The sequence below is a fragment of the Grus americana genome, chromosome 9 (genome assembly GCF_028858705.1).
Source record: "Grus americana isolate bGruAme1 chromosome 9, bGruAme1.mat, whole genome shotgun sequence".
In the NCBI taxonomy this organism is placed as follows: Eukaryota; Metazoa; Chordata; class Aves; order Gruiformes; family Gruidae; genus Grus; species Grus americana.
Window position 1 is genome coordinate 15,546,862 of NC_072860.1, and position 27,581 is coordinate 15,574,442.

The 27,581-nt window shown below is 48.3% G+C and overlaps 1 protein-coding gene across 3 annotated transcripts in view; it reads left to right on the forward strand.

The window, feature by feature from the left end:
• FGF12 (fibroblast growth factor 12) overlaps positions 1–27,581 on the forward strand; it is a 226,479-nt gene that overhangs the window by 115,928 nt on the left and 82,970 nt on the right. Inside the window, exon 1 of one of the 3 annotated variants that reach the window (XM_054835894.1) lies at positions 7,078–8,683. The exons of the other annotated variants lie outside the window; for them this stretch is intronic. Within the exon in view, the coding sequence (XP_054691869.1) occupies positions 8,485–8,683 (199 nt within the window). The 5' untranslated portion in view covers positions 7,078–8,484. Of the gene's footprint in view, positions 1–7,077; positions 8,684–27,581 lie in introns of those variants that run through there. 3 annotated transcript variants of the gene reach the window in all.

A 27,581-nucleotide genomic window follows, 5' to 3' on the forward strand; every position in this document is an offset into this window, starting at 1 on the left:
GGGTACAAATTGGCAGAGCATTTCTGCTTCTGCTCCCTATTGCTCCACACGTGAACCCAAGGGTAGTTTGGGCTTTCCTAGCTGCAGTCCTGTGGAGAAAACTCCTGTTCAGCTGTATGTCTCATGATTGCCCATTTCCAGAGTCACTGCTGTCTGGGGGGAAAAAAAAAAAAAAAAACCCAGTCTTGAAGTAATACAGGCTGCACAATTTATCCCCAGAGGTTTGATCTGGCTGCATTAAAATGAAACTTGTTTCTATGAACTCAGTTTCCATGTCAGTTCAGTTTAGTCTCTTCACCAGACCTGCTGTAACCATTAATTACTACTGCATTAGTCTTTGTATCCTTGGCAAACTTAGATTTGCTTCCAGACCATTGATATCTTTATTGGTGTGTGGATTGCAGTAGCTGTGAGACTCCAGGGAAAGAAGACATGGGATTTCATTCTGCTGAGGAGATAGTAAAGTTGATTTATTGCTGGGGAGGGAAATAAATTACAATGCAAATAGCAAGAGGTGTGTTCGGAGGCCAGGGGTATGTGAGGGAAGTGATGTATTCACCTGGATCCTTTTTACATAGCACTTTAGATCAGCAGGGGATGAGGGAGTCTTCAAACCTTGTCCTAGCTGTGTGACAGCTGTAATCTCTTATTTACATTTAGTGTTGAGTATGCCCTTGTAGTATGTGGGAGAAATAAGCAGGTTTGGTTAAATAAGATGCAATCTGGATGCATGTAACTTCAGAAGCATCCTGAGGGCAGGATTAATGTCCCAGCACTCCTGCTCTGCAGAGCTCGATGGCAGTGCGAGTACCAGGTTTGGTCAGAGTCACTGCATTTCCCACGAGCTCTCTAAACTGCGGAGTCTTTGTGTGGTGAGAGAGCAATGGGCTGCCCCTTTGAAGCATTGCGCTTCTGACCCGGCAGGATTTGAGATACAACCTGGCTCAGGATGCAAGTACTGGGCTTCTTATGGATTTGGAGGACAGATGAAGGGATAAACAAAGTTTGGGGTCAGGGAATTTTCCAAGGCTTCTTTAGGACTGGCAGAATCCATTGTGTGCAGATAGAGAGATTTATGGGTCTGGAGGGAGTTTCTTATTTCTCCTTGACAGATTCTTTTCTTTCCTCCGCCTCTTGGCCTATGCCAGTGTGACATAATGTGCGTTAAGGAGGTTGATGTCTCCAAGCCTTCACTTGCTGGGGAGCAGACGGTCCAACATCCCTGCTGGAGGAACGCAATAGGGGTTTCATTCTCCCTCCCTTCTTTTTATCGTTCTCAATCACATAATCGGGCTGTTTTGCCTCAGCCAAGATCTAATCAGGAAGGATCTGTTTGACTTTCAGCAAAGTCAGCTTGATGGAAACTTAAAATTGAAAGGCTTTTCCCAACATGCTTGAAAACAGTTTTGGTTGGAATCAGTGCCTGGCTGCATGGTTACAACGTAAGGAGGTTTCGCAGCGTGAGCAGCTTTCCTTCTTCCTAGGGAAGGGGGCAAATCATGGGCAGCCCCTTCGACCTCCTGAGCCCAGGGGTTTGGAGGCCCTTTTTCTGAAACCGCACTGTGGGGTCACACTCCCCTCTCCACCCAGACCATATCACCTTCAGGCAAGTGAGATATAAAGCCAGACACAACCAGTTCAATGTCCCTGGGAACTGGGCGCCTCTTGCATTCTTGAAAGTGTAGGCAAAAATGGGCTACAGGCTGTCATTAAATAGGATTCAAGGACAGCAATGGGGATGGCTGACCTCTCCTAGGGAGGGGAAGGTTGGAGGAGTTGTCTTGTTCATGAAAGTGCAGCTACCCTGAGGTTTGAGTACTAGGTCTCTGCGTCAGACAGAGAAGGGCATGATGTGTGTGTACAACTGGGGTCGTTCTGTGGTGGCTATTTCACCTATTTCAGCCTCAAGCTCCTGCTCTGCATTAAAAGCACGAGGATGTGGTCTTTTCCTCTTTCTTGCCTGCTGTGAATGCAGATGTAACCTGGGATGAAATCTCAAGTCCATGCTCTCCCTCCCCCTTCCAGGTCTTTGCAGTTCCTGTGGCTTAGGGCCTTTAGATGGGTGACCACAGGTGAAAAAGTCCTTAAGAGGGTGGGTGGAGGGAGTTGCTGGATGTTGGGAGGAGACGAGTGAGGAAGAAGAGGCAGAGGGAGGAAGGGAGGGAGGCAGATGCCAGCAGCTATAGTACAGGCAAGGAGATACGCTTAGGTGGGTGCTCCTAAGCCTGGAGCAGCTGGTTGGCTGTGTGTCCCTCGCTCAGGAAGAGAGGGCTCTTAGCTCTGCCTTGCACAAGGTTATCTGCAAGTAGAGTACCTATCCTTTCATCGCTCCTTGATTGGAGACCCTTCAGTGAGGCGTCCTCTCTGCATTGCCTCAATGACTGAAGTGCTGTGTGGGAGCTGTCACCGAGCAGGTGTTTGCAGGCCCTTTCCCTTGGACTCCTGCCACTAATGAAGCCATAACTGAAGCACATCACTGCGAGGACAGCAATGTTTCATGCCCTTATCCCACTGGGGAAGGCAATGGCAGAAGAGCTGATGAACAGGGCTGTTGGGGTGGGAGCAGCTTTGAGATGAGCCCATCTTGAACAAGCCCTAGGTCTTGCTCTGGCATGTGGGACAGGCACTGACCTGTCTGCAGGGAGGTCTCTCTTCATATGTGGGAACAGTTTCAGATGCCCTTCTGCTAGTACTCCTTTTCAGGCTTCCTTTCAGGGAGGCAACCTTTGCAGCAAGGTGTAGGCAGCAGAATCAACCCTGGATAGTGTCCCTTCCTGCTATTTTCAGCAGACGCTTCCAGAACCAAGGAGATAAAGTCTATTCAGCCATACAGGAGGCTTCTTGAAGAAAAATGCATCATGGAATTTTCATTCCTAGACAGTCACTGTTGCCTTCAGTGAAGCAAGGCTTTCTTCTGTTCCCCTGCCTCCACTGGCTGTAGGCAACAAGTCACTGAGGAGGAATAAAACCTGTTAAGTAGAAGTCCTCTCTTATAAAGGAAAAAATATATATGAACATATAAAATCTGAGTAGAATTTTTTCTGGGCTCCAGTTGGTTTTGTTGCGTTGGTGCTGCTCGTGGCCCAGTTTTTGCAGCAGTGGCTTCATTTGGCAATCTGCGTACCTGCTTACCTGCCACTCGCTTTAAGACACAGACAAGCCCAACTTCTCCCCAGGCTAGAGCTGTATTTAAAGACACCAGGTAGGCTAATGAATGTTCCTCGTGATGAATTGCAAATTTTGTTTTAATTGAATCTTTGAAGCCAAAAAAGGGTGCGAGGGGCCCATTAAATAAATTATTTTAATATAGCAATCAGATGATGCAGGCTTTTCCGTGTTTATTAAAGGGCCTAGTCAGCTCAGAGCTCAGCTGTGCAAGAAAAGCCCAGAAAGCCAGCCAGTTTTCCTATTCTGCTGCTCTTTTAGGGCCAGATCTCTCTCCCTAAACAGCATATTTTTAAGTGGCCATATGAATTCTTATTAGGCAGCCAAACATACATATAAAACCATGCATTGTAAACAGAATTACCCTGCACAAGCAAAATACTGTAAGGTCTTTTCTTTATCAGGTTACCCAGGCATGTTTTTAAAAAAAGTCCACCCACGCAGAGAGACTGGGGAATGCCAAAGCTGCATGAATTTTAATTATGCTAGACATGCAACAAGGGGCTACCTTGTAAAGAATAAAGTTAATAAAACACGGATATGGGCTTAATTCTGCTTAATAAGCAGCCCTGGCAATGCACATTTTAGATGTAATTTACACAGCGTGGAAATTGGGTACAATTCTTAAGAGGTGTCTGCGTGCAGACTTCCAAACTCAATAGTGCCTTCCTATTGGAAGAGATTTGTTGCTATGCTGCTGTAAAATGGTGAATTAGGCCATTCATAATTATTGGCCAGAGATGGGCGTCTTTCTTTTCCCCATTCAACTATAGCGATACGCATATACATTTTAAAGTGGTATTAAATTTAAATCTCTTCCTTAACTTTCATGCATGCATTTTCAGCAGCTATGCAGCAAAAACCTGCGTATGCTTCTATCTGTAGTTAGCTCTGTGTGTACAGAATTAGGAGAGCAGAGATATGCCTAATGACTGAATCTACAGAACATAGCCCATGGCTTTTGAAGGCTCTGTGAAAAATAAACAGGATATTCTGTTAGCAACCCTGCGGGAATTATTGCACTTCACTAAGGAAAGATGCCAATAACCTCCGTTTTGACCTAGATAGATCATTCTGTTTAGGAAGGTAAGGGAATGCAATTCTAGATCTCTTCTCTGTTCAAGCCACCAAAGCCCTGGCCTTCATTTTAAACCTCAGCACTGAGGACAGAGGAGTTTGTTTATGAAGTGAACAAAACCTCAGAAATGACAGTGTCTTGAAACATTTATATTGGCCTCCTTCCATAGTGAGTGTCTAATATATAGGCTCCTGCATGCTTAGGGTGGGGTGGGGATGTTTAATCAGCATTGTGAGTCTGATTCTTCAACAGCCATGGGGGGTCTGACCCTCTGCCTGCTCCTGTGTGCAGGATGGGGCCTTTCTCCATCCACAAACTGCAGGAGGAGCATTGACAAGTCTCTCCAGCATGATCAAAACACTGTCTTGCTTGTTCATTTTATGAATCAGTGCTATTCTTTCCTTCCCTCTTCAAAGCGCACACTGTGCAGCTTTCCAGAATGGGACTGGAGGTGAGGAGGGAGCCCAGGGGAGAAGAGGCAGGGGAGAAAAATTGTCTTAATAATTATATTATATAGAGATATTAATATAACATATTATATTATATTAGTTTTTTTAAAATGTGCCTGAAGGAAAAATGCCATATTGGCCCAGTTTGGTCAAACAATTCAGCTTCCATTGGCAGCAGTGAGGGGTGAATGCAGCCCCTGGGTTCAGAACGGGGTAGATGGTATGGAACAGTGTAGGCTGCACTACCCTCAAAGAGGAATAGCTGATACAGATGAAAATGGGAGATGTTTTGAGCCCTGTTTACCCAAACGGAAGTTGAAGGCGAGAACTTCCACTGGCAGAAGCCAAAGCACATGGAGGCTTTTCTGTTTCACTTGGCAGCCCACCTAAGGTAACGTTTCATCTGCAAGAATGACGGTGCAGGAGCATGACGAGGTTGGCCTTCAATTTTGCAGCTCAAGACTGCTCTAGGCTTGCTTGATGTTTATAAAAGCTTGGGCTCTTCAGAAAATTTTGTGATGTCAGGGCATGATCCAGAGTGGTGCAGAGCAGATGCACATGGCAGTAATGTCACCAGGAGTTCATGGCGCTGTGCCCGCATTCAGAACCAAACCCCGTGCACTCCTTGGACATCTATAAATAACCACAGACCTGTGTGTTAGCAAATGCAATATTATATTCAGTTTCACAAACTCTGCTTTAAATTAATTCCATCACTGCAGAAGCAGAGATACCTGGGAGAAGCATTTCCCGTTAGTCGCAGGAGCTCTTTTCAGATCCACAAATCACCAGAAAAAAAAACCCAAACAAAACTGTGACCAACTTTATCACTGATTAGGATCATTTTTAAGTGCAGAGCTGCTACTCCTAGTTTACAGCTACACAAGAAAACAAATTAGCCGCATGTCAAAATAACTGAAACTTATCTAATATGGGGGGGGGAATAAAACAGCATTCTTTCACCAGAGATTTGAACACTACAGGCAAAAAAGTATCTTTATATATCTAAAGGAAAAAAACCTCTTTCTTGGGAAGATGTCAGATTTGCTCACATCCTTTGAAGATGAAGCTTTGGATAATTCACTGGCAGTTCAGACAGTGATTCTCTATCTGCAAACAGCTTTCTTTAGGCCATGCCTGTACCTTGTACTGCAACATTCTTTGATGTCAAGTGAAATAATCCAGCAGAGAAAATTAAAATATGAAGCATTTTAGTTACAGGAAAGGGAAGAAAAATCTTTATTGATTGGGACAGTGAAATCTGCTCAAAAAAGTTGGCAGCAGTTAAAAAGAGATCAACAGCCAAACATTTATATCTCCCAAATGGTTTTGAACATCTTCCTCCCCTGTTCTCTCCAGGAGAACCTGATTCCACCTCATTTTGCCATGCACGGGGATTAAGAGTGAAAATCAGGAAGTAATGCCAGAGTTTAGTTAATCTGTATGGATGTAGGTGGGTGGTTGCTTCAGTTGCCTTTTTTTATAGTAGTTTAGAGCTGAAGTTCTTGCCGTGAAGTACTTACAAAGATTGTTTTGCTGGAGTTGGTAATTCCCAGAGGGGCACCCCAATTGGTTTAAAATGCCCTCTTCAGCTGGGTAGATGCGTCACCCCTACAACTTTGGGACTGGGTTAGTCTCTTGCTGCCACTGGTACTCGCCAAAGCGTAGCTGAGGCAGGTCTCCTCTTCCCAGCCGAGATCCCCTCTCCCTGCGCCCTCCTCCACGTACCTTGCTCATCACCTCCTGCACATAACTCGTTAGCTGTTAACTTGAACCTGAAATCTGGAGAGCACCATTCTTACGGCAGCAACAGCAGTTACTCATCTGGATAACCAGAGACATATTTCTGCATCTTAAATTTTGTCCGGTGCAGTTTTGCGGCTGTAGATGCGAGGGAGCCCGCCCAGCTCCTGCGGGCTGGCCGGGGCAGGGCGCCTGCTGATAAACTGGTGGTCTGCCTTCGGCCCTGCCTGGTAGTGCCCACCACTGCAGTCGGCTCCCCAGACGAGGCACCGACCCCCGCCCCTTCCCCCGGCAGCGCAGCCCTTGGGGTGCCGGGGGCTGTCGCCCTGTCTCTGCTGGCAGAGAGAAGCGGGGAAAGCCATGGAGATGCTCGGCTGCTGAGGCTGAGTGCTCGGGCATCCACAGCAATGGCCGAGGAGGTGGCCGGGGTGGCTGCACAAGTCGCAGGCGGCTCCTTCGGAGGGGACGGGCGGGGCTGCGGCTCCGGGGAAGCCCGGTTCCCCGCGGGGGGCGGCGGGCCGGCCCGGGGGCTGCCCGGGCGGAGGGGCAGAGCCGCCGCGGAGCTGCAGTTGCCTCGCTCTGCCTGCGCGATTATTCTCATCCAAACCTCAATCACGTAGGATTGCGTAGAGGAGGGCGAGCGGGAGCAGCTGCAATTCTCCCCGAGCCCGGAGCCCAGCTCCCGCCCGGCACCGACCCGCCCGGCCGCCGCGGTGCTGCGGGGCTCCCGGCCGCCTTGGCAGCAGCCCCGCGCGGCGTGGGCGTCCGAGGGGGCTTCCCCGGCCCCTCCTTCCCCTCTCCTCCCCCCGGCCTCGCGTCGGTCCCCCCTCCCGGCTCCCGGGCCGGGCCGGAGGATGCGGACGAGCGGCGGGCGCGGCTCGGCTCCTCCTCGCCCCGTCGCCGTCGGGCGGCACCGCGGAGCATCCTGAGCCCCGCACGGAGCAGCAGAGCAGCCGCACCCCCCCGCCCTCCTCCTCCTCCTCCTCCTCCACCACCTCCTCCTCCTCCCTGCCTCGCATCGCTCCTCCCGCCGCCGTTTCCGCCGCGGCAGCCGGGCCTGGGGCCGCCCCGGTGCCGAGCGCTCCGCGGCTTCCCGCCGGGCCGGACGATGTGGGTTGCTGCTGTCGGGGAGAGCTGCTGCCGGGGCAGAGGCGGCGAGCAGGGCTGGGGGAGCTGCGCCAGCCATGGCGCTGTGAGCCCGGGGCGCCGAGCTGCGGCGATGTGAGCTCGCACCCGCGGCCGGGGCGCTTCTTTTTTTATATATATATTTAATTTTATTGTATCGCCTCTTTTTTGTTTGTTTGCTGGCCTGGTGCTTCTTCCCGTGGCTGCTTTTTCCTTCCCCTCCCGCCCTCTCTGCGAGCGGAGTGGGGAGGGGGGGAAAAGAGGAAGAGGAGGAGTGCAAACAGAAATGCAGCGCGGCTCGCCCTGAGCCCGGCCGCGGGAGCGGAGCGGAGCCGAGCCGCGTCCATGTGCGCGCACTGCCGCGCCGCTCCTCCGAGCCACCGCGCTGGGGCCGGGGCTGGCCGCGGGCCGGGGGGGCTCTGACTCATCCCACGGCCCCTCGCCGGAGGGTGGCCGAAGGGAGGAAGCGCCGCTGCCTGCGCCCGGGCAGAGCGGAGCGGCACTGCGCCGCAGGGACCCGCGGATCCTCCGCGGCCCCCCCCACCCTCTCTTTGGACACAGCTGCCGCCGGCGGACCTTTGCAAGCGGGGCAGCCGCCTCCCGGATTTACAAGGCGCGGGGGCGCTGCCAGCCCGGCCGGGGGTCTCTCGCCGACGGCCGCCTGCGCCGGGATTTGCGCTCCCCGGGGACAGACCCATGGGCGGCGGGGTCCGGCGGCCAGCCATGGTTGTTAGCCCGGGCGCCCTGCTCCGCCTGGCCGGCTGAGCCCTCCCCGGCGCAGGGACTTGGGGCTGCAGCGCGTTAAGCGGGGCGTCCCCGTCCCCCGTCCCCGCGGGGCGCGGCGGCGGCTCGGCCCCAGCGCGCCCGGGCGGCGCCCCCCGGAGCGGAGCAGAGCGGAGCGGCGTGGGGGGCCCATGAGCGGCGATGGCAGCGGCTATCGCCAGCTCGTTGATCCGGCAGAAGCGGCAGGCGAGGGAGTCCAACAGCGACCGGGTGTCCGCCTCCAAGCGCCGCTCCAGCCCCAGCAAGGACGGGCGCTCCCTCTGCGAGAGGCACGTCCTGGGGGTCTTCAGCAAAGTGCGCTTCTGCAGCGGCAGGAAAAGGCCGGTGAGGAGGAGACCGGGTGAGTACGGCGGTCCGGGGCCGTGGGGACCCGCTCCGCGGGGTGGGGCAGCCCCGGACCCTCCGGGATGGCTGCTCCGGGGGGGGGCCGGCCGGCTCCGGGGCTCTCCCGGCACCGCCGTGTGCCGTCTGGGGACAGGCTTGCTCCGCGCTAAACTTTCGCCTGGGTCCTGGCGGCTCTCCTTTCCCGGGCTGGTGGGATGGGTGGGCACCGACCTGCCGCCAGCATCCCTCCGCCACTGTCCGAAGCGTGAGTAAAGTGGGTGCTCCGTCAGGAGAGACCCGGCGGCTTAATCCGTGCTAGTTTAACCCAGAATTGTATTTTTCCACCTCCCTGTAGGTACACTTTTTAAACAGTCTCCTCTTATTTTCTCTATAGTGACAAGGAAATCGATAAACTGAGGATCAATTAGAATTGTGGCCATTTGATAACTAGATCCATCAAGTGCTACTTCTCGAGCAGAGTTGCATAGGGCATTTCATTAGCTCAGAAAGCTTTCTAGATGGCAGCTGCACGACTGTTACACCTAACAGTGAGCTTGCATGGACCCAGAAATGCATTTCAGGGTAGTCTTTTCTTTCCTTTCTTTCCTTTCTTTCCTTTCTTTCCTTTCTTTCCTTTATTTGTGTGTGTGTGTGCTTAGTCTTGGTTCCTTGTGGAAAACTTCAGCCCAAGTGTACGTGTTGCTCACATTTCCATGATGAAGTCCCACCACCCACAGTTTCAGTTCTGAGCAGTGCTTTGTGCTCTCAGCTGCCCTTCGTAGGCGTGCGAACTCGGCACCTGGCAAGAGTAGCCCCTTTGTGATTTCTCAGTGGAATAGTATTTACCTCTTCCTTTAGTTTTTTTACTGCTATAAATCACCCCTAAGGCAAGAAAACAGCAATTGGTTTGAGAAGCTGCTGTGAACATGTACTTTTCTGAGGTGTCTGTTAGTGTCATGGTTAAAAATGAGCCATACTCATTTACTCACTTCTTAGTGGTGTGCCATCAACCTGTGTAATCCTCCCATGTTTCCCATATCCATTAATATTTTGCCTGTTGATTAGTCTCTTCATGAAGCACCTTCTCCACTTCTGAAGTCTGTTAATCATGACTCTACAGCAAGGTGTCAGAGCTAGCTGAGGGCTGCTCTTCTGGTCTACAGATTGAAGTAGGTGACCTGTACTCGAGTGAGGAACAAAAAGAAATAGGGGGAAGCCTCTCACCACAGAAGGCTGCTTACTTGTACTGTTGTCAAGAAAGGGGAAGGAATAATTACTCTGTTAAATTGCTGTCAGTGCCCCTGATTCACAGGCTGTGGGGCAGGGACTATATTTAGCTAGCAGAATGCTTCAAGACTTGCAAATGCACGGGGTTAGGCTGTGAAAACCAGACACTTTAATGGTCTGTTTTAAAGCAGTTACCAAAAGAGGATGCAAAATACCTGAAATACAGCATGACTTGAAATATTCAAAAGGAAAAAAGTTGCCTTTTTTTTTGTCTTATCAAGTTACAATGAGTGGTAGCTTGCTGGACCATCCTATATATATAGTTGAGTGCAGACCAAAAGATGGCTCTTGCCCAAAAAGTGTGGTCATTTTGTCTCAGGAATCACTCTTTGTAGGATCAAGAGTGGGACCTGGGAGTCTCACTGATGAAATCTTTTCCCATTCCTCTCTACATCTCCATCTGCTATTGAATGAGGTCCCTCAAGGACTAAAAGGACTGGGACATCTTGACCTGTTACCTAAATTTCAAGATGCTTTGTCTCATTAAAGTTTGAGTGACTTTTGGAGCAGGGTGTGGTTGGTGAGGCTTTTTGTTGGTCCTACCATAGCGCTCCCCTGCACAGGTCCAATTCTGCTTCCTTTGGACTCATTAAATTCCTGTGAAGAATTGATGAATTCTAAGAATTCCCTCAACTTGCATGGAGTTTCATGCTGAGGAAGGTGTTGAATAACTTACAGACCAGAGTGATTTAAGGAAGAATTTTTATTGACTTAGGAGAAGGATCAATGCTACTCAGTGCTGTAAAAATAGAGCTGTTCAGTCTTTAGAGCTGTCAGTCAATCACTCATAACCAGTACTGTATTCATTTTATAAAATTAAAGAAGCAAAGGAATTAAGTTGCTCTGAAAAAAATGGAAGTGTTCCTAGGCTATGGACTGTGTCTGCTTTGGTTCCCTCTGTCCATCTTTTAAATAGAGATTTATTTCACTGGTGCATCCTATTCCTGGACTGAGGTGTGCTGCTCAGAAGGCGGCATGCCACTGGGTTTGCTGCTACTCAGATTGTTTATTCAGGGAGTGTATTGTGCCCAGATAACTTATTCATTGCAGAGTTGCTCTTCTGCATAGAAAATGACATGCAAATGAATTGAAACTGGTTTAAAGAAATGTGCATACATTGTGCAGTGACCCACAACCCCAGTGATTATGTGTACTTAATGATACGCTGGCTCAGTAGTTTGCAAGTCAGTGAAAGGAACGTGAGAAACATCCATGTTCAAAAGGGGTACAATCCCATTTGCAAATGGTACAGTGCTAGGGGAACTATCTTTACCTTTTAAAACATGACCTTGTTTTATGTCTATGAGGAGTAACTATCAAAATACTTCACATTTACAGATTGATTTTCTTCTGTAGTACTCAACAAGCTCTACCAAATGGAGAGGATTATCACCATCTTACAGAAGGAGAGACCAAGGCACGGAGCAGTTACCTGACACAGAGACCTAATTCCTGATGCTCGTTCCAGCATGCCGCGCTTTGGGCCCCCCACTGCCAGCGGGCTTACGATGTGGCGATGGTCAAGCTGTAGCAACTAACACCATTACAGAAACATAACTCTGATGGTGGTTCATGTTCCCTTTGCTCTTTGTTTTGTAAAAGCAACCATGTGAGCTTACGTCAATTAAGTGGTTTTAATGTGTGACTCAAACAGTGCTGTAGCTAAAATAGTAAAGATGTGTGTGAGCAGAGTTACTTTGCACTGGTTGGCACCTCGTACTCCACTTCGCAGCCTGTATGAAGTGAGAGTGGAATACTCCTGCTTTCTTATGGGAAGGGAGTATTCGCACCCAGGAGCAGTTCAGGCTTGCTCGGCAGTGGGCACGAGTATTCCGCAGGTTTTGGCAAGCTATGGAGAACCAGGTCTGTGCAGAGACATCTTGTATAATCAAAGCTACGAGCTCCTAGGGAAAATAGACTGCAGAAATATCTCATTTGTCGGTTGCAATAGGCACCATGTTGTAAAATGAGCACTTGCTTCATCTGCCTTTTCGATGGGCAAAGGCAGCTCTCTCACGTGCATGCTCTATGTTCTTTTATATCTCTTGCATGTGTTTGGTTTGAAGATACGACTTATCAGTTTAAGACAGGCCAAATAAGGATGCTGAGTGCTGTGGACTAAGCTGAAAATTTGGACACATGGGCTTAATCCTGTTATCGTGAATTAATACAGGTCATTGGCCACAATTGTGCAGGTGCCAAGCAAAATGTGTGTATAGTGAACAGCACCTGTACAATTGTATAAAGTACAGCTAGAAAAGATTAAATTATATATTTTGCTCTGACCTAGTAACTTGATAGATGATTCAAAAGAAATTGCTGTATGGCATGACTTTTTGGTGCAGGTTCAAGAGATGGATCCTTCATCAGAGAATGATCGATCCAAGAGGCGAATGCAGAAGACTAGACAAAGCAGCTCTCTGAACATGACCTCTGCCAACAAATGGTTGAACCAAGTAGTTGCATCCCCTTTGCAGCTTCTTCATCCTTTCTTCAGCTGTTTTGTAACAGGCTGGAAGTCCTGGGCTGGTGGGTCCAGCTTCTTTGTGAAAGCTGTGGCCGTTGCTTCACTGACCGTCTTCTCAGGCAGAGCTCGCCCTGGAGAGCTGGGGTGGAGTTGGCCTTCCATCGTGCCACGGCCACCAAATGGCCAAGCTGAGGCATCTGGGGGCCTGGCACAAAGGGAAACAGGCTGGAACATCAGGCACAGCATCCTTGGGGGTGGATGGGGACTTCATGTAAGTGAAGCCCACTGAAAGGGTGTCATTACTTGGGGAAATCACACTTGAATTCAGGCAGCTTTGGGTCAGGCAGTGCCAGACACGGTGTAGCATTGTCTCCATCCCTTCAGGTGTTCCTTCTGTAGATGAATTTACAGCTCAGAACGTGGAGCTCAGCCTCAAACAGGTTTTTTACCCCAGGAAAAAGAAAAAAAAAATTCTGTGTTGGGTTTTTTTGTTGTTGTTGTTTGTTTTTTCCCCTGTCTGATATATATTTTGTGCTCCTCTAGGGAAAGGATGCTTTTCCTTAAGGAGATCTAAAGGCTTCTTCCAAAGTGAAGGAGACGGCTCAGACATAGACAAAAAATCAGTAACTTAAACCATGTTTGCCCTTTGTGGTATTTCTCATTTTGAATAATAAACGGAGATTTGGAATTTAAAATATATGTATGTAGATATTTTTGCAGCAGTATAAGTAAAGTATAAGAGCAACTTTAGTTGAAGGACACAGAAGGACTTTGTTCATTCGTAGGTTCATTTAAAACATTTGAGAAGTCTGTCATCTCTGCAAGCTGTTAAATTCCCCGAGTTAAATCCTGAAGTCCTTTCTGATTTCATGCAGGGTGAAAATGATGATTGAAGCTCATGGAAAAAAACCACCTTTTTAGCTCCCCGTTAAATTTGTCGTAGTCCTTGCCTGCTTTTATGGAGTGGTTCATTTCAGAACAGCTGTAATACCTGCCTAACCTGTGGAATTTGGCCCCTCCGTTGCTGCAGTGTCCTGATGCCGGCTACATTATCTCAGCACATAGGTGCTGTCTGCAGCAGGATTCAGGCTGGATCCCAGCACTTTTCCATAGCGTGTGTACGCGTGTCTGGGTGTGCGCCCAGCCAAGGGGGTTCCATCGCATTCTTCTGCCTGCTCCTCTGCAGTATTTGGTGCTGTGCCCCATCTCTAAGGAGTGGCTCTAAGTAACGGAAATGCCTGGAAATCCTGGTATCGCCTTGCCAGCAAGAGCTGTTGGAAGTACTGAGATGAGGGCATGTGTGCCCAGTGCCAGCCAAACATGAGCCCAGATAACATCAAGGGGAAGGGGCACAGCCCTGAGGATGTGTGTCCTCCTTTTTTGGGGCAGTCTGTCGGTGAGGTCTGCCGTTGGTGCCATAAGCTCCTTCTGCACCCGCTGGTGCTAATGAATGCTGAAATAATCAGGAAGGGGGAAAAGGCTCCCTCCTGCTCGTGACAGCTTGGCAGATGGGTTTCATTTTATCAAATTGATCCCTGGGGGTGGTATTGCACATGTTCGTGACTTGCAGATGTGGTGACTGTCACGGTGTCTCTATGCTCGGTTACTGTGGGGGGGATCAGATAGCAACCCTGAGCTCTCCGGCTCTAAAATCTGGTGAAGAACTGTAGGCTCCTGGCTTTCTCCAGAGCACGGAAAACTCAGCAGCCAGCCTGCTTTGTAACGCAGCTTACGGGTGAGCATGTCAGTCAGTAAGCCACTTCGTGCTAGTTCTGGACTGGTTGATGCAAAAAAAAATAATCCCTGGAAGTCATCCAAGCTCCTAGAGGGATGGATATCTTCTCTCCCCATGGCCTCAGGGGTAGCTGTGCTTGTGGGAGCAGTGAAAATCATTAGCCAGCAGAGGAGGTTCACCATTAGAGCGATACAAATGATTGATTCCTCCGTCACCAGCCAAATGGAAAAAGAGGTTCATGAGTGATTATTTTCCCTCCCCATAAAATAAAAGATCCATATAAATCAGTTTATCATTGACTGATATAACTGGTTTTTTGGGGAAAAAAGGTGCAATTTCATTTGGAGGATTTTTATATGTGTATATTTCTTTAACTTTCAAGTATACTTCCAAATGAAGTGTTGTTTTGAAATAAAACCCTAAAAGCTTGAGTTCCAAAAATACCAAAATAAAGATAAGATCTCCTTCCCTCCTTCCCTCCTTTGTTGCTTTGCTGCATTCAGAATAGTTTCTGCTGCAAGTAGAATACTTTCAGTAGACCAGATACTGCATATTTTAACAGATATCTATTACCAAAAAAATTCACCAGCTTGACTGGGGCAGTATGGAGAGCAGAGCTGCCACAGGAGCTGAAGAGATTGTAAGAATCTCAGTCCTGTGAGAGACAAACAGGATCATGAGTCTCACTATGTTGAGGACCAAGTCCAGACTCCCTTGGGCTTATCTTCTTTCTTTCCCCTCCCCAAATGGGCACACCGTGAACTGCCAGATAGCGCCATGGCCAGGTAGGCGTTTGTTCCATCCCTCTGGCATTCGTTCCATTTGATACATCCCTCTGAATAGTCATGTGCATATTATTTCTGGGGGTTTCCTATTCCCGCACAGTTGAAGCCAAGCTGTGATTTATTATTATTAAAATCAAAGCAAGAATTTTAACAAGCAAAACATGTAAGAGATGGACATCCCTTTCCTATTTGCAAGCTCCATGGCTTGGCAGAAGGTGACCAAGAGTACAGAAGAGAGCAGGTCAGGGAAAGCAGCTCCAAATAACTGGCCTTTAAATACGCATACGTTTCCATGTGCTCAGTGTGCTGTCATAGCATCACTGCCATGGCTGCATCATTGTTGTGCCTTAATCTTGGAAGTCTCCTGTGAAGTGACCTGTACCAAAATCATCTACTCTGTACCTGGGCTGCACACATGCAGTCTATCAGGGAATGGTACGTTTAAAGTCTGTTCCCCCGTTTAGTACATAGTTTGTCTCTATTCCCTAGCTAACACAATATTCTTCATATTAATACATTATGCTTTCTGAGCATAAAGCAAACTACTACATCTATTGTTTTACCTTTACCCTGTTGTGACACATAGCAGAATCCTGAAATAACTTGGCTTTTCCAGAGGCTGGTTTTACTTTGCATCTCTATTAAATGCAGTAGTAGAGCCACAGCCACGCTTTGTGCCCCATACCCAGCAAACACTGCTTGCAGGGACTTCTGGAATTAATTATTTTTGAAGGGGGGTGTTGTATTTTGAGGGGAGTCAATGTGGACACTGAATTTTTGCAGCACGGTTGCAGGACTGTAGGGCTACAGCATCCTGACTGTACTGTCTCTGAAAATAGCAGCTACGACACATTTTTAAAATGGTAAACCAGAAGGCAGCTTTCTAGAGAGCTGTGGAACACGACTGTGGTATTCACTGTTCAGGCAGACCACTCTGGCTTTTCCAGCCCCCACGCTGCAGCATAGACAAATATTTGCTGTGTTCCAAGTACTGAATTTGGGCTCTCTGAAACCCTGATGGAGCTTACATGGCTGCTGAGAAAATTCAGCTGACGTGCCCTGACACCTGTCGGACACCTCTGCTGTCCTGTGCTCGTTTGAGGATGTCCTGGCTAAAGGTGACAGAGGGACAAAGCTACAGGCTTGGAGGCAGGGTGGCAGCATGAGCCCTGAGCCCGTCTTGTCCTCAGGGATGAGCTGCTGGCTGGTTCCTGGTGTGATGGGGAAAGCTGGCTCCATGCAGCGGCTCCGGGCATTTCTGCTCTCTGCCCTTTCCCCATGGAGCGGGCTGAGCTGTGAAATGAGGATTAATGCTGGAAACAGCATCATCACTAAATGGGGCTTTATAGCTCTGTTCTTGCATCTGCTCTGTGGCTTTGGGTTTGTCCCTTTCCCCCAATATCACGGGGAGATGACTGCGCTGCTGTGCCTGGGGTCCCTCTAAGGAGATGCCGTACGGGGTTGTGCTGCTCCTGGCAGAGCTCTAAGTTTGGAGGAGTATTGAGCTCTTGTGCAGACCCTGGTTTGGGTTACGGCAGGGGGAGGTAGCAAGAGCAGCTGCTCTTTCTTCTCATCAGCATGTGTGTCTGTTGTACCTGAAGTTGTATGTGGGAGGAAGGGGGGATTTTGTCCAAGGGACACCTCCTTCAGAGTCTGCCTTGCATCAGTGCCCCCTTCTCCTTCAGTGTTACTGAGCACAAGAATGAACTCTATTTTGGATGATTCTTGGCACTGTCATGTTCCCAAAGAGAAACGCTCAGCTGGGGACCTGTGGCACTTCTCTGGCCAGAAGGTGGGCAGCTGTGGCGAAAGGAGAGGAGTGGTTACGCTGTTGCCTGCCTGCACTCCCTGTCTTTCTCTCTGGGGCCTTTTCAGTGCGATAGTTCATGTTTGGAGTGCTTGACTCCATGGCCAGATGTCAGAAAAGGGGACATGTGAAATGGCTGGTTGCCTCCAGTGGCGGAGGCTGGATTTGAGGATGAAGATCCAGGGCTAGATACACCTGCTATGGAGCACAGAGCTTCTCCCCCATCCTGCAGGAGCATCCATGGAGCACACTGTGCAGAGGTCTTTCCTCATGACGCTCCTGTCTCACTCTCCCTCCATCAGCAGGCTCTGTTAAGGGGATGTGTTACATCCAGTGGATGGCTACACGCTGTGAACTGGCAAAATATCCACAGAGAGGCAATATAATTCTGTTACTGGTTCCTCTTTCCCAGCTGAAAGCTGATTGCAGTCATAATAAAGATAAAAAAACCCCAAAACGTTCATTTTTTTTTTTAAGCATTGTGGATTGAAATGAAGGAAGAAAAGAGCCTGGTCTTGGGGTTAATAGAACATGCTCACTTAATTGATATTTATCTAGAACAGCATAGTTTGCAGTCCCCTCCCCTTGCTGGCTGCACAGATAGTTTCTTTGCTTAGCAGTTACCACCCCTATTGCCCGAGCTGCCAAATAAATACATTTCCTTCATTCCCCAAAGCAAAACTGTTTGCAAAAGGTCAAGCAGTATGGGACTGCTGCAAGTGGAGCCAGGCTGTAAAAAGTCAGTCCGCATCTTCCAGAAAATTGAAAAGCAGTAAACATTAGCAAAAAGGCACAGTGGTTTTGGCTTCCAGGGACCAGCTCAGGATTGGGAAGCACATGGTGGTTGCTGAAGGATGCTCCCTGGGGACTTGGGAGCTGCTGGGCTGCAGGAGATGTGACAGGATCACAAATTGGCAGGTGAGGGGCTTGGACCGTCCACCTGCTCCCCAGCCGGTCCTTTCCCTGGCACAGCTCCTGTAAGCGGATCCGGGTCTGAATTGCTGGCTGCCGGCACCCTCCGCCCCACTTATCGATCTGCAGCCGTTCGTATGGGCATCCTCTGGTAACCGACATTGCGCTCGTGTGGGGATTTTCTGTGACGGTGGCTAAAAGGGCTGGCAGAGCGTGCGTTATAACCACCAGCTCTCTGCTGGCTTTTTATAGTTTGGTTTTATGCTCTGCAGTATGGGGTCTGCCTGCTGGCTAACACACAGCATCCTTATTTAAAAATTTATAAACATTTGGTTTGGCTTTTATTTAATTTCCTTCTGTGCCACTCCTACCTTCTCTGCTTCCTTAAGCATTTCTACTATTTTTCCTTCTGATCTTTCAAAAACACAGTTCTACATTCTTAAAATAAATTGTAGGTTTTAAAGCTAGAGCCCAATAGTGGCTTCTGAATGATTAGAAACAACCAGGTGAACTTTAAGAGCTCCTGAGCCCTCAGGCAGCGAGTGGCTCCTGGGCAGCTGGAGGAGCAGGAGCTGTGTTCCGAGACCTGTTGGAGAGGCAGATTTTCTGTTTTCGCTCCATCTGCACTGTGTCATCCTGAGCACATGCATCCCTAGGGAGGGAGCTCTCTGTTCACAGCTCTCTCCCGAGACGGCAACGGGGCGACCAGTGAACCTGTCTGTCTTGCTGGAGTCCTTGGGGCCCCCCCACATTGGGAATGAGGTGTTTGTACTGAGATACGAACCATGAAACACCATCCTTATTTAAAACGGAGCTTTAGACGGAATGAGGCGGATGATGGCTTTCTCACAGTGTGAGTGTTTTCATTAGGTTGAAGGAAACTTCTGGCTCAGATGGAAAATTAAATTCTGCAGGTAAAAAAGTGTATTTTCACAAAGCAAAAGAAAAGAAGAAAGAACTTTGAGTCATATGGTGGGTTTTGGCCATTTTTAGCATGATCTTGCTCTTTGAAGTGTAATGTTGTTTCAAACCAGAGTGGCACAAGCAGCACATTTTCTTTATGCATTTGAGTGTTGTGTAAGATTTGTCGAAATTTAGTAATATCATAATTTTGGGTCAAAAATGCTTGTAAATGGCTATGGGAAGGCTTAAGATGCATTAGCGCAATAAGCAAAAAAAATCTTATAATACCACCCGACTGATTCAAGCTTTAATTTTTCCACATCACAGGCTCATTACCTGTTAAATAAAGAAGTCTCAGACCTCTCATCCCTTTGGAAAAATGCTGAGGGAGTGCATGAGGAAGACTAGCAAAAGGGGACGTTATTGCCTGGTGTTATCGAATACTTGCAGAGTGACACTGGGACCCAAATTTTACCCTGAGTTGCCATTTAGTGATTACCCAGGGCTGTTGTGTGGGCTGGTGTTGGTAGGACCAGGTACCCTCCCCAAGACTGATAGCATCTTAAGTGATTAATTTCTGCTCAGTGCTTGTCTGTAGCATGTTCTGTCCATTTTCTATTTTAATGAATTTACTTTTCTAGGCATGCCGAACTGGGTGGAAGAGTGATGTAATTGTTTCCATAGCGTGTTTTGCTTGTGTGAGGGACTTCTGGGTGTTTCTGCAGTATTTCAGGGCTGTTGGATTGATGGCGGGAAGCGGAGAAATTTAGTGTCTGAGAATAGCACAAATCACAGCGCCGTGGCAGGCGTGAACAGCAGGGATGGCTTCTGCTCTGCTCGTGTGAGGACTATTAGTGATCTGGTGCCCTGCGTGGGGCATTTCAAGGTGAGGGGAGCTGGGCACAGTGTCATGGAGCCCTTCAGCAAACTTGGGGTGCAGAAGTGTGATAATGTCACCAAGTCATGGTCTCCTAGAAGCAAGGCTGAAGGGACCCCCCAAGGTTGACTGGTCCAACCACAGCCCTGCACTGACACCAGACGTACATCCCCCAGACAGGTGTTTCTTTAACCTGTTTTTTACATCCTCACATGGAGCAAATTCTAGGTAGAAAGAATTTCCTAATATCCAGACGAAATCTTTGTAGGAAACCAGAAAGAAATCTGCTTAATTCACAGTGAAGAAGTTTTATGTTGCACATTGGAGTCAACAAAACAAAACACAGCTTTTCTAACTGTACAAGTGGCAAAGCGCTGCCACAAGATTGCCCAGGATTTCTGACCCGTCAAACAATTCCTTAGGACACGTCTGGGTGATGCGTGGCCCTTTAGGAAACCTTCTCCCCCTCCATCCCTGTTTGTAGGGTGAGAGGTGCTGCAGGCATGGGGAGAGGGCAGGACTATTTTTCCATTTCTCCCTCCTGCCAGCTCCAGGCAGTAAAGCCCAGCGAGCAGCATCTCAGACATCATCCTCCGAGCCTGCCTTCCCACATCCCTTGGGGACAGCGCAGCTGTGGCCCCTTCTTTGCTGGTGTGAGCTTTGGGGTCCATCATCCCTCAACCCAAAAGCTCTGCGGGGTGGGGGTACCTGTTTGCTAAATCTTCGTGCAGCAGTAGAGCTCCCTGTGCTGGCGTGGGGAAGATGTGGATTTTACTCCTGATGTTTCCCCTTTGTGGGCACCCGCTTGGGCGCTGGCACAGCCCATGGGGGCCAGGGAGAAGCCCCTTGTGAAGGGATGGATGCTCAGTTGGTTCATGGAGTCACGTTTGCATTCAAATGAAATATGCTCTGATTGTGGGCTCACACATAATATTTATGCTATCCTCTGTTTCGCTCTGGGTGAATATGCTGTAATTTTGGCTAATTACACAATATGTCAGGAATAATTGCAGGGTGTTCCTCAAAATAAATAATATATCTTGTGTGCTCTGCTATCCATACTTATGAGCATGTTTTAACCTTCAGTAGCCAAGGCATTGACTGTGCTGGAAAATGACAGCTTAGGAGCTTTAGCTACAACTTCTTTTCCATTAAACTTCTCATTTTTTTAATTCCTTTAACTGAAAAAGTTAGCACTCCCTGCTAAAATTCTGGAGCAGCCCTACATCTCTCCTTTGTGCTTTCCCTTTCTGTCAGGCTTTGGTTTTCTCCTCATCAGAGCTCAAGTCAACACAGGTGTAGACGATTGCTCTTTAAAGGGAAATGTTTTGAAATTTTGACTACTGGTAAAACACATTGGATCAACAGAGCAGCATAGACCATGTCCTGGGGGAGGCAAAGACAAACCCAGGAGTGTAGCTGTATGAAGAATTGATTTTTTAGCTCTCTGGTCAAATAAAAGAAGTTTGTGGGGAGGAGGGGATTCAGATCCAATGCAATATTTCAGTCTACTTAAAATGAAACTTTGGCTTTCATCTCCAACTCTTTTAACATCTTTTTTTTTTTCTTCATTAAATTTCCAAACAAAACATTGTCTCAAAAGAGAAAATCAAAACTTTTACCCTTTTAAGATCTCATTTTTCCCCCCTGTTAGTAAGATGGAGTTTGTGTACAGCTTCAGCTGCTCTTACTCTGAATTTTTAAACCAAGTATTCTGCTAGACAATTTCACTCAGAGGTAGTCAGCAATTTTGTGCCAAAATAACCGGTCCTCTTCCACTGGCCAACCCATTGCTTTCACCTGTGGTGGTGGTCTTTGAAGACCTTTTTTGGCCCTGCAGTGCTGAAGATGGCTGTCTCATCCTTAGGTTGTGTGCAGGGACTGCTCAGAGCGGGTAGCTCACGTGTCATGTGCAGTAGTTTGGCATTTACCTTCTAGGAAAACCCATCCAAGACTTTGGACCTCTTTGTCTCACAAGTGCCTTGGACCTCAGGTGGCTCTGCCACATGGGGTCAGGAGCTTGGAGAGTGAGTGAGCCGCAGGGTGACTTAGGGAAGTCCTAACATCCATAGGCTCCTAGGAAAAGGAGGGTCTGGGGGAAACATGTAGTAGTGGCTCCAAGTTGAATCCCCACCATTTTCAATACTTTATATGACTCCCTTACTGCAGACTTCTACTAATATCTGTGTAAAGCTGATTCCCTGGATATGGGAGAGCCTGCATGAGCGCCAGTGTCGTGCAACCACATCCTTTCCACCTACTCTACAAGTGAGAAATAAACTCTCCTGGAGGGACTCATCTTTGTAAGAGCAAAGCAGGCGTAGTGCAGACCTTGGCACATGTCTGCTCCTTGGTAGAGGGGTGCAGGCAGGCAGCTGTGCTCAGTGCTGGAGGGCTAATTACTATTGCTCCTTGCAGGCATCAGCAGAGGAAAGGAAATCACTTCTCTGGATGCTCTTTATGCCTACAAGGTGCCATTCTGCTCTAGTGGCTCACTGATGGTGACAGGAGGCGATTGCTTTGATGGGTGCTGTCATTGGCTTGAGCCCATCATCCCTCTGAGTTAGGGAAATGTCATTTTCGGAAGCTTGTCCTTCAAATGCAGAGGCCATCCCTGTCAGCACAGCCTGTTATTTCATGTAATGCATCCTAGAAACATCAGTTGTCTCTCTGTAGTTATTAGCCCTGGGTGGAGATTTGCACTGGAGATGAGTAAATAAATGAGTATGCCATGCAGCCCTATTGTCCCAAAGTGATTTTCTTCTCAAAATAAAATCCGTGTAATTGGAGGGTGACACTAACCCTGTAATCACGTTGATCTGGAGCTGGGCATAGCTTTCATTCTGCATCATTGGGAAAGGAGTTGGCATCAATGTTTGGTGCGCCCCGAGTCACAGACCTTGGGAATAAATTTCTTAATATCAGTCAGTCAGTCTGTTTACATCTCTCCATCCTACTCACAGGCTGGCTGATGTGCCTGTGTGTTAAGCTGAATGGCTGTACCTAAACTGAAGGGGTTCGCAGCAGCTTTGCAAAGTGGGGCTGGATGCCTGGCGCTGCTACGGAGCCCCTCCTGATGCTTGGACAGCTGCCCTTGCCCACCATGATGTGACCTCTGTGCAGGCAGCCTGAGGAGGCATCCAAATGCAAATGCCCATCATCGCTGCTCACCTCCCTCTGCTCTGCAGTTCATTTGTCTTCTCCCTGCCTGTTCCTCGGGATGCTGCACGCTGCATTGCCCAGTCCACTCAGGCCACCTGTTTGTAGGCTTCCTTGAGGCAGAGCATGTCCTACTCCAAACAATTTTGCTGAGTTTAGCCACAGAAGCTGTGTAAAACATTTTGTGGGGCTGCGAAATGTCCTCCTTGCCTCTGCCTGTGTGCTTTTCTGTACTCAGTGACTCCTGTGGGAGTGGAAAACGCTCAGCATGTTGCAGCAGGATTTCCTACCTCCGCACCCGAGTGACACAGTTGGAGTGTCCTCCAGGATCCTAGTGTGTGGCTCAGGAGGCTTCAACCTCCTTTGTGCATGACTCATTGCAGGTGCAGTCACAGACACCCGTGCGCGGCGTCTGCTAAAGGCTCACGCTCCGCCATGGTCACAGCTTGGAAGAGTTGGGCAAGGCATTCGGCCGGGGGAAAAGCAGCACTTGTCTTCAAGGGCAGCAGCTCCTGGCGCAGCTGCAAGTGCTATTATTCCTGAGCTTCCCAGTTTGGGTGGATTCAGTGAATCATTGTAGCGAGTTGAGCTATTAAACTTACACCGACAGTGATGCATTTAATTGGAGACAGCCGCTTACTTCATCTTAACTCCAAACACCCTGGTGAACTTAGCAGCTTCTGGATGGGAGAAAAACCCAACATTTTTCTCCCTCAGCTTTTCATCTTCTCTTTCTCCCTGAGTTCTGTGCTGATGCCTGTCACCATAGTAATCTGCATGGAGCTCACTGATGCCTTTTCGTGCTGAGTTAATACAAGCCTTCATTAATACTTCCAAAGGAGGGATTTCAGTGCCCTTCTCTATCTGCATGTGTTTGCATTACTTGGCTTACCGAGTATTCTGGAACCCATCCTTTTCAGGGGAGGGGAACGGCAGTTTCTGTGGTGGCACTTTAAATGTGGAGTTAATCTAAGTAAATTAGGAGCAGTTTACGCTCTGACTTGAATGCTGGTTTTGGTGCGTTAAGGATTTGAGTGCTGGTCGGGTGAGTCATAAATCAACCTCCCATTATGACAGCTGCAGCCTGAATGGGGGAAAATAAGAATAATGGAATGTGTAAATTCCAGGCTAAAATGTTTAATTGCAATAAACAAATGTTTAAAGAACGTTTAGGTGAAATATGCTCCTTAGATGTATTACAGGTCCTGTGTTTGCAGTCACATCCTCAGCAAAACTGTTGCACAGGCACAGAAGAGAGTCAGCAGTATGCACAGCCATGGTTCAGGTCAGGGCTGGAGATACTTTCTCCCTTTGCCGGACCAATTCCTTAGCAGGTACCAGAGGGGCTGTTTCGGGAGCCTGCCGCTGGCGTCTCTGGCAGCCGTGCCGTGCTAAGGCCAGGCAGAGATGTTGAGTCAGAGCGTGTCCTGCTGCAGAAAAAGAGAGCAAACAAACGGGCAAGTCTCCTGTCGAAATTACACAGTGGGTACCTTCCTTCTACCTCATTGCAGGTTGCTGAGTATAAAATGGCTGCTTGCCATCTGAGCTAGCAGAGTCCTCTGTTGTTTGACAGCTCGTTGCACGGAGAACAGTAACCCTTCAGAGTTTATGTTATAACGACACAGAGTGCTGCTAGCACCCAGCACAGTAACTTCTGGGGTGGATTTAAAAGCAGTTCCGCACCAGCAGCCTCAAGCAGAAGCCTGCCTGCCAACCAGAGCGTCGCTATGAGTTGCAAGAATCCTTGGAGCCAGTGGCTCAAATCCCTGAAAGGTCACTAAGCCCTTCATCTTTACAAGGGATCACTGAAAAGCAGTCCTTCTGACTGGTCCCGCTCTCGTGAGACCCCACCTGCAGTACTGCGTCCAGCTCTGGGGGCCCCAGTACAGGAGAGACATGGAGCTGTTGGAGAGAGTCCGGAGGAGGCCACAAAGCTGATCAGAGGGCTGGAGCACCTCTGCTATAAGGACAGGCTGAGAGAGTTGGGATTGTTCAGCCTGGAGAAAAGGCGGCTCCGGGGAGATCTAATTGCGGCCTTCCAGTACCTGAAGGGGCCTACAGGAGAGATGGTGAGGGACTGTTTATCAGGGAGTGTAGTGACAGGACAAGGGATAATGGGTTTAAGCTGAAGGAGGGTCGATTTAGATTAGATATTAGAAAGAAATTCTTCACTGTGAGAGTGGTGAGGCACTGGAACAGGTTGCCCAGAGAGGTTGTGGATGCCCCATCCCTGGAAGTGTTCAAGGCCAGGTTGGATGGGGCTTTGGGCAACCTGGTCTAGTGGAGGGTGTCCCTGCCCGCAGCAGGGGGGTTGGAACTAGATGATCTCTGAGGTCCCTTCCAACCCAAACCATTCTGTGATTCTATGACATCCCTACCATTAACTTGAAGAGTTCAGATTAAGGTGACTTCAGTGAGCAGGGTCTTGTTGAGTCCCTTTAGGCTTCCCAGGCCAAGGTAAAGTGGGGTCTGGCTGCAGCCTCAGGTAATCATATAGCTGTAATGAGAGGCATTCTGTGAATTGCAAAAAATGAAGCCATAGCAGACTGCCTTCCATGATGGAGCCTTACCTGGAAATCAGTGTCATGCCCTATTCCTTGGTCCTCCAGAGCTCAGCATTTGGATTGGATTGAGCCACCTTACAGCACTTGGTGGAGTATAGGACTCCTCACCATGAGGTTTATGCTACTGCATGTGGCCGGATCGTGTTCGTGCTGCTGCTTTGCTGATGGGAGTAAGCAAGAGTTAGTGCCCTCAGTGGGGCTTTGCTAAATGCAGCGTTGGTGCATAACCTCATAGCTTCTCTGCATTAAGGGGCGTTATCCTGCTTGTGTGTTCTCCATTTTGCAGTTAGTGAGGTGAGTTCTGTATTCACCTTAAATAGCAGAACTAAAAGAAAAGGTCATTAAAGAGCCAGTGATATTTCTGATAAGAAACATTTCTGCCAGTATCCCTGCCAGAACTCTTGCTCTTTTCCCCATAGCACACAGCAAATGACCTTCAGCAATGCCTGTGGCTCAGGGGTGAGGGATGTGACTCTGTGGGGTAGGTGATTTGAGCATGATCCCCTGGCCTTCTGTGAGCATGTCCGTAGAGATCCAACAAAGTTATGTGTGAACACTCTATACCTATGATGTCCTTAGCAAGCCCCAGGAGAGTGAAAATCACTGTATAGCTGTACAGTAAGGCAGGAAGCATAGCAGCTGATGGTGAACAGAGATGACTTTAAGGGTCAGCAGCAAGACAGCTGAAATGAATAATAGCAGCATCACATTACCATTTGAGTAGAGACAAGGAGATTAGCAATCAGATCATGACTTAGTTAGCCTCAGCTGTGTCAAAGGGCTCAGAAAGTTAAAAGCAGGGCAGGCAGAGGTGATCAGTTTTGCCTATGGAAAGAGGAGCAAGCAGGATGCCCTTCAGGGGATATGCAGTCAGTTGGTCCCTGGATGACTGTTCTAAGAAGGGTCATCAGCTGAGAACTGGGTCTTCACTTTAGGGAAAACCCCCAGCCTGGCAGATGCTGCAGACCAGGAACAGAGCCATGGCTCAGCTCTTGCTCCCTATTGCTTTTATCAGTCAGTTCTGCACAGTGGCTGATGCTTCATGGGGGTGATCTTCTCCTGCATCATCTGGGAGCACCACATGTGAAGGATTTGAGTTCCCTGTGTCAAGACAAGGAGAGGGTATGCTGTGCTTTCTCCAGCACCCCTGGCCCTCAACAGCTGTGTGTGAGCAACCAGGACAAGATCTTTAAAGTAAGCATCCTAAAACATAACATTATTGCTGATAAAATAAGGGTAAAAATATCCCTTTGCATATCGCATGGGAATCCTAATAGGATGGGGTCTGCACTGGGAATATACAGTGTGTGGAAATCTCTCGTGTTTAGTTGGTACTTTGGGATCAAGGCAGTCGTAACTTCTTTCTTAAATCTATTCTGAAGTACTTAACTTCATGTTTAGGGACATGCTAAGTTGGTGCTGAAGTCTTGTCCACATTAGTTCAGTTCCATTTCTGCAGGGAAAGCTGCTCCCACAGCAAAACAGAGGAGCTCACGGAGGAGCCCAAGTGGGAGGAATAGGTTTATTCCACGTGCGTTATGCAGCGTTGCTCCTTTAAAAGCAGGAGGGTCTGAGTCCCTAATGCTGTACAAGAATGAAGTTAGAGTGTAGGTTTGAGTTTGATTCCTGGTGAATTCTGTGAATTATAGAAAGGAAGTGTTCATGGCAGGTTTTTGCTCATCTGTGCTACACTCTTTTTTCTTTTTTTATGGTTCATTTTGTTCTCTTATTGATTGTAGCAAGGAACAGTATCATTGAGGGAGCTTTAGACAAATAAAAGTATCAAGGTTGTGGGGTTTTATTTTAATTACCCCCGCAAGTGCTCCAGTAAGCACTCAGGATATTGCCTGCTGGAAACTGTGAAAAGTTCTCAGTCTATTTCATTGTCTTCTGCCTTCTGTTCTGACTTACTGGGGTGTCCCACCATTCTTAATTGACAAGGAGACCTGCTGGTTTTGAGATTTTTCTATAAACAGGTTTTCAGCCTGATTGCTGCAGCATAAGGGATAGCAATGCTGGAAGACTGTGATGAAATTGCTCTGTAGATGGAAAGAAGTGATGTTAAAATACATGATATGACAAAAGTAGGGAATCTCTTAAGTCATGTGCAGTTTTGCATCTGGGCTAGAAGAAAAAAATCTTGTCCTGTGATTATATAGTTCCCTCTTCAGGTAATGACTCTGAGCTTTGGGAGAAAGATAGGTAAATCATTGTTAAAAGCTGCCTTCACCTAAAATTTTGTTTGTAGGCCTCCCAGCCACATCGTTTGCTGTATGAATGACAAATCTTGATATCCCACTTCATGCCCAGACATGAGACAGGAGATTCCCTGGTAGGAAGCAGCTCTTCTGCTGGCTGTTGTCACTAACATAGCTGATTGTGTTCGAGCTCGTCCCTTTGTGGGGAGATGCAGATGGT